This window comes from Lepisosteus oculatus, chromosome 5, assembly GCF_040954835.1.
Source record: "Lepisosteus oculatus isolate fLepOcu1 chromosome 5, fLepOcu1.hap2, whole genome shotgun sequence".
Lineage (NCBI taxonomy): Eukaryota > Metazoa > Chordata > Actinopteri > Semionotiformes > Lepisosteidae > Lepisosteus > Lepisosteus oculatus.
In genome coordinates, this window is record NC_090700.1 from 13471416 (window position 1) to 13484884 (window position 13469).

Below are 13469 nucleotides of genomic sequence, written 5' to 3' on the forward strand. Positions count from 1 at the left end.
TTTCTGACAAGTATTCTCCTATTGAAATTTTGTGTGGAATCGTGCTCTCCATAAGCATGGTATCAACATCAAATAGGTTAAGAATAAGGAATACACAATAGATATTAGCTACATCTCTTAAAATGCCAGTGCATCCAATGCCAAATGCAACAGATTAAGACATTTAACCACTTTCTTTCAATCTTTTCCTTTTTTGGGTTTTAGACAACATCCCCACTTAGGCCAATATAGTAATGTATATAGAACCATATATGCAAGAAAAAAAATGTGAAGAGAACATTAAAATATCACATTTCCTATCTTTCTCTTCTGTCCTACAACACAGCCATACCATCAAACATCCTCTATCTTTTCTAATAATACTAACCCTAACCCTAGGTAAGGGTTTGGGTAGTTAGGGTTAGGGTTCAGATTTTTTTCAATGCAATCTAACACTAATTTAAGCAGAATATATAACTTACGGCATCAAAATATTAGTCTGAAAAGACTTAACAGCCTTGCCACAACAAATAAAATGTATCAACTGAGGCACAATTTCAGTTTCTGACAAGTATTCTGCTATTGAATTTTGTGGAATTTTTGTGGGATTGTACTCTCCATAAGCATGGTATCAGCATTAAATAGGTTAAGACTCATGAATACACAATAGATTTTAGCTACACCTGTTAAAATGCCAGTGCATTCAATGCCAAATGCAACAGATTAAGACATTTAACCACTTTCTTTCACTCTTTTGCTTTTTCGGGATATAGACTACATCCCCACAAGGCCAATGCAGTACTGTATATAGAGCCATAAATGCAAGAAAAAAAATGTGAAGAGAACATTAAAATATTACATTTCCTAACTTTCTCTTCTGTCCTAAAACACAGCCATGCCATCAAACATCCTCTATGTTTTCTAATAATACTAACCCTAACCCTAGCTAAAGTTTTGGGAGGTAAGGGTTAGGTCTCAGATTTTCTTCAATCCAGCCAAACACTCATTTACGCAGAAAATATAACTCATGGCATCAAAATATTAGTCTGAATAGACTTAGCAGCCTTGCCACAACAAATAAAATGTATCAACTGAGGCACAATTTCAGTTTCTGACAAGTATTCTCCTATTGAAATTTTGTGTGGAATCGTGCTCTCCATAAGCATGGTATCAACATCAAATAGGTTAAGAATAAGGAATACACAATAGATATTAGCTACACCTGTTAAAATGCCACTGCATCCAATGCCAAATGCAACAGATTAAGACATTTAACCACTTTCTTTCAATCTTTTCCTTTTTTGGGTTTTAGACAACATCCCCACTTAGGCCAATGCAGTAATGTATATAGAGCCATATATGCAAGAAAAAAAATGTAAAGAGAACATTAAAATATCACATTTCCTAACTTTCTCTTCTGTCCTACAACACAGCCATACCATCAAACATCCTCTATCTTTTCTAATAATACTAACCCTAACCCTAGGTAAGGGTTTGGGTAGTTAGGGTTAGGGTTCAGATTTTCTTCAATGCAATCTAACACTAATTTAAGCAAAAAATATAACTCACAGCATCAAAATATTAGTCTGAAAAGACTTAGCAGCCTTGCCACAACAAATAAAATTTATCAACTGAGGCACAATTTCAGTTTCTGACAAGTATTCTGCTATTGAATTTTGTGGAATTTTTGTGGGATTGTACTCTCCATAAGCATGGTATCAGCATTAAATAGGTTAAGACTCATGAATACACAATAGATATTAGCTACACCTCTTAAAATGCCAGTGCATCCAATGCCAAATGCAACAGATTAAGACATTTAACCACTTTCTTTCACTCTTTTGCTTTTTCGGGATATAGACAACATCCCCACTTAGCCCGACGCAGTATGTAGGGCCATATATGCAAGTAAAGAAATGTGAAGAGAACATTAAAATATCACATTTCCTAACGTTCCAATTCCAAATGCCCAATGTAACTCAGGGCATCAAAATATTAGTCTGAAAAGACTTAGCAGCCTTGCCACAACAAATAAAATGTATCAGCTATGGAACAATTTCAGTTTTTGACAAGTATTCTGCTATTGAAATTTTGTGGAATTTTTGTGGAATTGTACTCTCCATAAGCATGGTATCAGCATCAAATAGGTTAAGAATCAGGAATACACAACATATCTTAGCTACACCTGATTCATACCCTAATCAAATAGGTTATGAATCAGGAATACATAATAGATATTAGCTACACCTGTTAAAATGCCAGTGCATCAAATGCCAAATGTAACAGATTAAGACATTTAACCACTTTCTTTCAATCTTTTGCTTTTTGGGGATTTAGACAACATCCGCACTTAGGCCAATGCAGTATATAGAGCCATATATGCCAGAAAAAAAATGTGAAGAGAACATTCAAATATCATATTTCCTAACTTTCTCTTCTGTCCTACAACACAGCCATGCCCTCAAACATCCTCTATGTTTTCTAATAATACTAACCCTAACCCTAGCTAAAGGTTTGGGTAGTTAGGTTTAGGTCTCAGATTTTCTTCAAAGCAACCTAACACTCATTTAAGCTGAAAATATAACTCAGGGCAGCAAAATATTAGTCTGAAAAGACTTAGCAGCCTTGCCACAACAAATAAAATGTATGAACTGTGGTACAATTTCAGTTTTTGTCAAGTATTCTGCTATATGAAATTTTGTTTGTTATCGTACTCTCCATACGCATGGTATCAGCATCAAATAGGTTAAGAATCAGGAATACACAATAGATATTAGCTAAAACTGTTAAAATGCCAGTGAATCCAATGCCAAATGCGACAGATTACGACATTTAACCACTTTCTTTCAATCTTTTGCTTTTTGGGGATTTAGACAACATCCCCAGTTAGGCCACTGCAGTATATAGAGCCATATATGCAAGAAAAGAAATATGAAGAGAACATTAAAATATCACATTTACTAACTTTCTCGTCTGTCCTAAAACACAGCCATGCCCTCAAACATCCTCTATGTTTTCTAATAATACTAACCTTAACCTTAGCTAAGGGTTTGGTTAGTTAGGGTTAGGGTTCAGATTTTCTTCAATGCAACCTAACACTAATTTAAGCAGAAAATATAACTCAGGGCATCAAAATATTAGTCTGAAAAGACTTAGCAGCCTTGCCACAACAAATAAAATGTATCAACTGTAGTACAATTTCAGTTTTTGACAAGTATTCTGCTATTGAAAATTTTGTGTGGAATCGTACTCTCCATGAGCATGGTATCAGTATTAAATAGGTTAAGAATCAGGAATACACAATAGATATTAGCTACACCTGTTAAAATGCCTGTGCTTTCAATGCCAAATGCAACAGATTAAGACATTAATCACTTTCTTTCAGTCTTTTGCTTTTTTGGGATTTAGACAACATCCCCATTTATGGCAAAGCAGTATAAAGAGCCATATATTGTATTTGAGATGTCCACGTTGTCCTCATTTTCTAGACCAATGAAACAAATGTTATTGTCCTTCTGTACAAATTGTAATGTACTGTATAAATTATTTACTATGTCAGCTCATGATATCGAAAATACAACATATAGAATCAAAGGCTTATTTATCACCTCTCAAAATAGCTTGTCTTTTTAAATTAACAATTATATTTATGTACATTACTAAATAAAATAAAAAAAAATATTTGTCTGGGCATCATGAAGTAATCTTGAAGCTTTTTTTTCATTTTAATTTATATGCAGCTACATGTGCTATCCATCGCTGCATAATTTTTCTCAATAATACCTTGAAAAAAGAAAAAGTATATTTTCAAGGAAATCTTTAGATTAGCAAGAAGCTATATTAAGTTAAGAGAGTGAATCATGTATACATTTTACAATATTTGTAAGACCAAAAAGAATGCACCTGAAGCTCAGGAAGGCAGATTTAAGTCAAGTACAGTAAGTCTGTACTGTACAGAGTTTAAGATTCAATATGAAGATTTCTACTGCAATGTTTTTTTAGTGGACATTTAAAATTTATTATAAATATTTTCATATTTTTAAAATATTTACACCCTCACAATTAACTGATCATAAATCCGAAATAAAAACAAAAATGTCAAGAGTATGTAAACACCTAAATATTCCGTCTAAAGTGATGTGAAAGAGAATATGAGAAAATGTCGTATAGTCGCTCTGTGTTCATGTGAAGAATTTTCTGTTCTGATTTGTTTATTGTAATATGATTTCCAACATTCTGTGTTTAAGATCCTGATTTGTTTTGGCTCTTGAATCCTACCTTTGGGGTGTGTTATCTTTAAAACAGAAATGCAGGCCTCATTGTTTCCTGTTTCTGTTGCCAGAAAAGTATTTGTCATGCAGTAGTGCTTATTTTATTTTCTTACCCATATTCAGATTTTATCCGGGTTTTGTTTTTGTAGTTTCACTTTTCCAAGGTCTGAAAATACAGCTGATTCAAAGACACCTACTGTATATAAAACCTGCTGGCCTGCAGAACTCCAGGGCTGAGCCTCACCTACAGTTTTTATATAGATTTCCTACCTCAATCATTTAAAATGTTAGCTGTGCTAAAACATTAGCTGTGCTAACATTTTGAGTTGTTCTCAAAAGCAGTTAGAATTTGACCTACTCTTTTCTTAAGACATGTAGCAATTATCAGAAAGATTATGCCTTTTCGTGCTGTGGACAAAACAGTTAAAAAAGTTTAAACAAGTTAAAATCCTGTATGCAGTAGCTTCATGTCCGGTATAGCTATACTCTACAAAGCTCTAGGTCTTGGCAAGCAGCTTCTATGAACTTTAGGGAAATATGATGAATGCAAGTACTGAACACATATCACAAAGTTATCTTTTGGCAGTCCACACTCCTTGGAGCTGTCTTAAATTTCTGTTTAATTACTGTTACCTCTAAGATGGTCTATATTTCCTAGCCAATACAGCCTTAAGATACTGTGTACTGTAAATGCAAATATCCAAGAAAATTCAGGCCATGCTGAAGGGCTTTAATCTGTAGTTAATTTGCAAGAAACTTTATTACTCTCTTTTTGGATGACAATTCTTTAAAAATGAAACAAATTATGCATTTGCATAAGATTTTTTAAAGAAGCATATTGATCACATATCATATTTATCTTTGATTCTGTGTTACTTAATATTCACGTTCGAATTTAGTTTTTACTCCATAATAATTACTAATAATAATTACTGTGTTATGTCTCCACCCAGTGGCAATCTAGTTAAATCACAAGCTTTGACCAGCTTTACAGCTGGATCTTAAAAGTCTGATAGGAAACAACCTATACATCGTTTCACTTTTTTTCCTGGTGAAAAACTATTTCACTTTTCTACATGAAAAGCAGAATTTTAAAGTAAAAGCAACTGTCTTCTGCATCCAAAGAGAGTTCTACAAGAATATGTAGGCTGGATTTTGGCACATCTAATAAATATGCTGTGATGGAAAATAAAAAACCACAGCATTGTTAGAACTGATTTAAAATGTTTAAAGAGCTTTGGTGTTGAGTTTGCTTTATATATTAATTATATATAAATATAACTATATATGTTTGCTTTAAAACATTTAGTTTTAAATAATTAGCAGTATCTTGTGTATTCAGAATATGAATTAATAATAAGTCAAATAAAACAATCAATTTAAGACATTTCAATTAGTAGATAGTAAAGAGGAACCACTTATTCTTTGGAATATATTAGCTAAGACTTTCCAACATGAGGAGACTTGCTTCCTGAATATTTTGGAGTATGACATGGATATCAGTCATAGACCTGCGTCAGGAAAGCTGCAAACTTTGGTTGCTATAAACAAGTCCAAAACTAGTTTGCTCCTGATCAAAACGACAGCTATGTTAGTTTTATAGAAAATGGTAATAACATTAAACTTGTCTTATATGTTACATATAGCACATAATAATGGATTTTCATTAAATTATTATTCTGTACTTTTAAACTACTTTTAAATTAGAATTATTTATCTTATTTAAAATAATTAAATCTATCAAAATCTAAATCGTTACTTGTAGTAAATACCTTGGGATGGTTAACATAAGCATTCATTAATAAATTGGAGATTTTTATGATTGTTGATTATGCATATTACAGTACAGTATGTACATTAAAATAATGTTATGTATTAAAAACAGATTAGAAATAATACAGAACACTGCAAGTCATCATGTTTTATTCATTACAGTTTTCTGTTATATCATTTTACTTTTACTTGATAACACCTCTGACTTCAGTAGAAAAATGCGAAGCAGTGCCTTTCGCCGTGTGAAATGCTACTGTACTGCATGTGCAGACACTTTTAGCAGTTATGACTGAGTTGTCAGCACCTGTCCTGTGAAATGTTTCTCCATTTTTTGAGGCAAGCAAATGAGTGCAATCACACATTGATTTTGCAATATACGGTACAGTACACCGCTTACTTCCAGACCACCCAAAATATCCTCACGATATTCAGGTCATAAGTTTTCTTAAATTCATAAGAAACTGTGCATCCCTTTCTTATGCATTTGCAATAAAACAGATTTTTTTCTTCAATAAGGCCTGTATCTGTACGCTTCCATTCTTCCATTCTGAACCCATATCACTTCCAGAGCCTTTTAAATTGAAATGTTTAATTACTAACAAAAAGGAACACAAAGACAGTCCATTACTTAAACAGAACCATTTATAAAGGGATCTGATGTGAAGTATTTAAAATCTTCAATGGCATTGAGTCGAGTCAAAGCCAATGGACCTCTTTAGAATCTAGAAACAACAAGGAAATACAAACCCTGAAATAGAAATGAAAACTATGAGGACATGTCTTTAAAGTTGGGAACAGATGGGACGGTTTAACACAAAAACTGGTTTGGAGAGTCTGGCACAAACTACCCAGCCATGTTGAAAAAGCTAAATGTTGTTTTCTTTCAGCAAAAACAATATAATGAGCCAACAACAATAAAACAGATCGTAGAAACCAACTTAGCTAGATAATCATGAGGTGTACACTCTCATTTGTAACATTTCTTGAGTCCTATGTTAATGTCTTAGGGATCCAGCATGAAGCAGTTAATCCCTTGGCCTAAGGTGTTTTTTGTTGTTATTGGAAATACAGTATACCCTGATATATTTCTGTCTGAACAAACACATGACTTTATATGGCACTTGTAAAAAGAATTTGAATTCCTCAATCCCTGGCATTCATCAAATGGTTTTAATTTGAGGTTAAATGTCTCACTGTAAATTACAAAATTGCATGTTCAGCATGATTCAATGTGAAGAGCAGAGTAGGAAAATGAGGAACCTCTTCTGGAAGTGAAATAAAGTTTTTTATACACTAAGAGTGTTTTCTTAGTTTTCTTGCAGAGTGATTTTAAACAAGTTTAGATGTGTCTTCACAGCTGTAAATACATTGTTTAAAAAATGATGATTGAAACTAACATTTTGAAGCAAAATACATACAATCCAAACTTAATTTTGAATTTAGATAGAATTCTCATGCTCCCACAAACTTTATTGCAAATATATTGCAATGATTTGTAAGACATAAGAGTAAAAATGCAAACATACAAACCATATCACCATATGGCTGGCAGAGAAAGTATGATCATAAAATGATTGCATGACTGAAAGACATTATGTGTTTTAGGAAAATGTAGTAGAAAGTAGCTCAAATTCCATTTAAATGCTTTGTCCCGCCCATTTCCTCTTTTGAGCAATAAACCTCCTGCTTCTCTTCAGAGTTCATTTTGGAATTCCTTCTTGTAAGAGTCTGAAGACTGCATTATCCAAAAAGGGTTTTCGTCAACTACTGTAAGTTTCTTGCTATTACTATTATTGGTAAATTCATTATGGTAATAGTGAAATCACATACTGTATCTGTTCTTTATAGGAGTGTAGCAGTAGAAACTGAAACATTTGTTCTTTACACCAATAAATTGTAAAGAAAATGTAATTATTTATGTCTGCACAGTGCACAGCTGTAAGTGTTAACCAATCACTTGTTTTACAAGCTGATGTTTGCATTTGTTTTCATGAAAAAGGAAAATCTCTTTTCTCCTTAAGCATAGCTTATAAACCAGCAACCACACAAATGCAGATATAATATATACTGTAATTCAGCAAATTAGTTAATCTTTAAGCTTTAAAGTTTCACTTCAATATATTATTTACCGTTATAGCACTTTCTGTGGCACACATTTTGCTTCTAGTTCATTGGTTTCTTCCTCCTGTTTGTCTGACTGAAATTTACTTTAAAAAAGATTTCACTATAACTATGGATCCAGGCTCACTTATGTGGGAAAGATTCAGTTTTCTTTATGTGTTCTACATTTTTTAAGAATGAGATATGTTTTTTCACAGCCTGTTTAGTAATATATTTGTGCTTAAACATTTAAAAATGAGTTTAGGTAATTAGTTTCTCAAATAATGCAAAAAGTACAAAACCTGCACTAGAAAAGAACTCTGGCTGTTGACTTTCTATTCTATATAACCCACGTACAGTACCATTCAGTGCTGGTTTTCTATTATTATTTCTGTCGATATTGTTTCTATTGTTTCTAAATATCAGACAGTGGAGGTCTTCTATTATTACAAGTGAGATGTTGCATTTACTCATGAAGCATGTACTGCAAAGTCGCTGACACTGTGTTCTGACCCAGAATCGCCTGTCACTGTGTATTGAGACAGTTCTGAAGGGTTCTCTTCTCGAGGATATAACCAGATTTACACCTCGTCAGTTCTTGCTCTTTCATGAACATATTACTTTATGCCATACTGTAAGTGCACATCTCCACTGCTGCTAGAATACATTTTTCTAGGGGTCTAAAATCATCATCTGAAGCCTTTTGAAAAGTGTTACAGTATTGGTGCAAATAAGCTGATGTTCAGTTCAATTAGGTCAGCAGAAATGGGAAGAAAACCTGCTATTGGTTGTATGGTATTACAGTATATTTGTTGATGTATGACCCTAGATCACCAGATTGATTTCTTTTTCCTGATGATCTTCATAGCAAATGCTCTAGAAACTGCAAGAGAAATGGCTGATAAATCTGATGAAGTGAAGTCACTTAATCCTCTCCCATGCCTTTCCCATCAATTTCACCATGTTGGATATCAGTTTAACTTTTGCCCCTAATTACAAAGGTTTATCCATTTCACTGGCTTGGATTTTCACTTAATTCTTAGCTCTCTTTCCTTTCAAGGGTTCTCTCTCCAAGTGAACATGAATTGAAGGTGCACATTGTTTAATTGATAATTTCTCAGTTAACTGACTCATCTTTATTTGCTGTAGAGTCTTATACACTCTATAAGAATTTGCCAGAGATTGAATTTAGGAAATGAATTGACATAAACCATAAAATGTTATCATGCTACCAACTTCCAGATAAGATTACCTTGTTTTCTACTTTTGCTTTACAAAATGTAAAGTCTGGCCACACGTGAGTTTAAAAATGGTAAAATTACACCTTACAATGGATAAGAACCATTTTTATTGCATTTATAAAATAGAAATGGTTACTTTCTACAAATAACTTCAGGGTAAATTGCAGATATCCTTAAGGATTAGATTACTCACATTCAATTAACATACAGTGATGGTTGTTTTTTATCTAATTAATGCCGCTTTCTTATCTCTGCATCAAGTTAAAAATGAATCAAGTAAACATTTAAAAAGAACTTTTGAACTCAATTAATGTTTATTGCCTAAAGGTAATTTTTTATCCTTGAACCTTTGATCCTTAATCTCTTGCCCTGAATTTTTAAAAGGCTTTATGAATTTTTAAAAATTGGCTCAAAGTACATGAGTTACTCCATTTGGAAAACCATGAGAACAAAAAAAAAAGTTACAAATGAGAAGATGCCATTGGTCATCTACTATAAATTTGCTTTAAGTTCCTAAAAGGTCAAATGGGATTTATTATTATCGTATCAACCCTATACAAATTTCTTAATTTGAGAACAGTTTGAAAGTTGCTTGAAACGTAACCTATTGGACCTATGCAGAGGGAAAAAATGCTTACTGTGGGAATGACTGATAAAATGTCTTTCTCACCTGTTTCTGTTCATCATAAATTTATCAATGAGTACATCAAGTAGCTGGGTCAGAAATAAGGCCACACTTAGAAGAGGCAGCATAATGCACTGTATGCTAGGGTTATTGGAAATAGTACCCCGAAAGAAGGGAGGTTTTGACTCTCAGGACTGACTGAAAAAAATAGTTAAAAGTACAGTGTAAACAATCAGATAAAGTCATTGATTAACACTGGAGACTTACTGTAGAAATGAAATCTGTCAGGCACAGTGTTCCTCAAGGACCAGAGTTGGGAACCACTGATATTGTTACTTCTGTCAGAATAGGATATTCCTTTAGGTGGGAATGTGTATTATTAATCATTGAATCTAGAGCACTCTTCACTATTTTGTACTGTGGAGATGGAAATTGAACACAATTGTCTAAATAAGGTCTTAATTGTGCTTTGTTCAATTTTAATATAGCATCCCTTGAATTAAAGTTTTAAGTACTGAATATAGACTATGCAGTAGCTATTATTTTAAATGCTAAATAGACTGTTTGATGTTGATTGCTTCCCTTCATTGTCAGAAATATGAAATTGATCTGTCAGCATAAACACTGTTTTTGCTACCTCTATGTACCCGCTGTTTTGCTTTGTAATTAACTACTTTACTGACTTGTAACTACAGTACTGTATGTTCCAAGGACTTGCTGTAGTTCGTAGTTAGGCAAGATCTGCCTGGTCTAAATCCATGTTTATGATCTCCTTGAATCATATTGCCATACAGCTGAACCTCTAGTTTAGGTGTCATGATCATGTCCATACCATTACATGTGATAGAACTACTGTATTGTTATACTTTTAGGCCTATGATTACTTGATTCAGTTTTGTCTCTCTTTTTCTAAATGGGTGCTACCTGTCCTGAGCAACTATTGAAAGAGTTTTGCCATTGGTTTATGAATAACAATCTGATTCTGCAGCAACTCATTATGATGCTCAACACTGAGAAATCCACGGAAGGATAAATGTCATTGTAAATTGTTAATTCTGCCTGTTGTTAGGTCATATAAGCTTTATTTTGTATAACTTAAAATCTTGTATACCCTATATGAGTGCCATGAGAACATTTTACAAGAACAAAAACATTGTTTTCTATTTATTTTAAATAGATCATATATTTTATTTGTTATTTGTAACAGTAAAATGATGATTGAACAGAATGTAAGGTACATCAAAGCCTCAAGAAACAAGGATAGACATATATTGTATTACAAATTAAAACAGTTGCTCCCTTACCATATATCTAAATCAGGTAAAATATCCAGAGAGTTACTAAAAGTTCAAAGAGTATAATTTTCCAGTTGTATTTAAAACCAGAATTACCATATGTTTTTGTTTTTTTTGCTTTTGGAGATGATTTCATTGCACAGAGATAGTAATCGTGATCAAATATACATTTCATTCATTACCACTGTATATTGAATTTATATTAAACCCCATTACTTTTAGAACACATACTGTAATCCATTTTCTTTAGAAGTAAACTGCTTCATCTTACAGCTGAATGTGATTTAATTAGAAAGTGTTTAAATAATAATGCATTTAATGTTTTAGACACATTCTCCTTTTATGGTGCATGTGCATGTAAAGCATCTAAAATTGTAAAATGCATGCATAGGTGTAAAAGGATAGCGTGCAATCTTTCACAGGTGTTGTGTAAGAAGCCTTGAAGGCACTGAGTAAGAAAGAAACTATGATGTCACTGGAATCAAATAACAAGTGAAATTTGTTTTCGATTTGAAATATAAAGGTAAACATACTAATGCCTAATTTTAACTGGCTGGAGAGATTTTTGTAATATGCCAGTTTGAACATATTCAGGCTCTTCTACCTTAAATGCAAATAATGAATTGTTATTTTTAATTGATTAGTAAATTGATTTTCTTTTAATTTTGGCATAAAATGCCTACTTTAGGCATAATAGAATAGCAAATTTACAACTTTGCCACCTTCCTAAGGGATGCTCTTTAGGACTAAGCCATGCAAAGACATATGTTCAACTGAACAGTTTGGATTATGTGTTCCACTCTGGAGTTAATCATCTTAGGCCATTTTACTTTCTTTGAAGGCTGTGAGAGGGTGCAAAGTACAAAGATAAGCAATATCCACAGAGGGCAAACAGATGTCCAGTCTCATTCTTTCCTTTTGTTGTTTTGATTGAAGAAAAGGTTGACAACATGACTGCTGAAAACCCCCAGAGTAGCAGCCCTGCTGACCAAAGAAGACCCACGACACGATGGAGAAATCCATTTTACAGTATAAAGGTAGAGTATAAAAATTTAGCTTTTGGGAGCACAGGAAGTGTGAGTGATCTCATTTAATGCTAAAAAGGTAACAACATTGGAATCTCACTCTATAATATAGAATATTATAGAGTACCCTAGTATATAGGGTACTCCATGATATAATATTATAGGTATATAGTACCCTAATTCTGTTTAGGTGGAGCAAAACTGTTCTAAATATGAGCCAACCAGTTTGACAATATAACATTACTGACACTCTTTCTATTCTTGCTGCAATAGAAATGGAAAACGATTAGTTCATTGTTAACAAACTTTGGTAGCACACTTACAGTACACACCCCAATTTTGAATCCTTCCTCTTCACTTGCATGACTTTTTTTGTGGAGTCGGGCTGTTGTAAAATCTGTGAATACAGCTTATTTTGATTTTGAGAAACCCACCCCCTAAGGGGTAAATACGCTGGGAAAATAACTTGCAGATTTAGTTTTTCTTGAGCTGAAAGCAGGGCTGCAATTAATTTGAAATCGTTGAGGAGAGTTTTCAGCATGACTGTGTTTAACTGTGTATACTTTTTTTGTAAGATACTACTAAAACTGCTCTCATTCTGCTGTCCATTGTATAACAGTCACTATGTCACTGTATAAGTCACTAACTTGTTTCGTAATGGGAAATACTGTATAAGGAAGTCCAGATTAGCAATTTGTGTTTAAGGTTTTCTTTTATACTGTATGCTTTGAAATCAGGTTGCACGCAGTTAACATTGCTGCCTTGTAGTGCTGGACCCTGGGTTTATTTCCCATATACAATTTGTATCTTCTCCCCATGCTCAGATACGTTTTTGTCCAGGTGCTCTGGTTTCCTGTTATAGTCCAAAAACATACTGATGGGTTGATTGGTTGCTGGGAAAATTAACTCTAAAGTGAGTGTGTCTGTGATCTTTCTGTATGGTGGGATGATGTCCTATCCAGGGTGTATCTTGATCAAGCTCATGTTGCTTGCCGGGATAGGCTCAATCTATCCAGTGGCCCTTTAGTGGATAAATAATCTAGAATTAAATCATTGCTAGATAAATATTTCTATGTTATTAGAGAACAGTGAAAATATTGTGCTTATTCTATTTCACTATACTAAAAATACATTTAATTCTTACTGTACACACAAATCTA

At 33.2% G+C, this 13469-nt stretch overlaps 1 protein-coding gene across 2 annotated transcripts in view; it reads left to right on the forward strand.

Annotated features, from left to right (window-relative positions):
• The first annotated feature begins 7709 nt into the window (after window positions 1–7709).
• Window positions 7710–13469, forward strand: part of slco2b1 (solute carrier organic anion transporter family, member 2B1) — a 28600-nt gene continuing 22840 nt past the window's right edge. The window contains exons 1-2 of one of the 2 annotated variants that reach the window (XM_015342397.2): window positions 7710–7792; window positions 12221–12321. In XM_015342397.2, the coding sequence (XP_015197883.2) occupies window positions 12235–12321 (87 nt within the window). In that variant the 5' untranslated portion in view covers window positions 7710–7792; window positions 12221–12234. The remainder of the gene's footprint in view (window positions 7793–12220; window positions 12322–13469) is intronic. The other variant, XM_006628400.3, reaches the window with a different exon arrangement.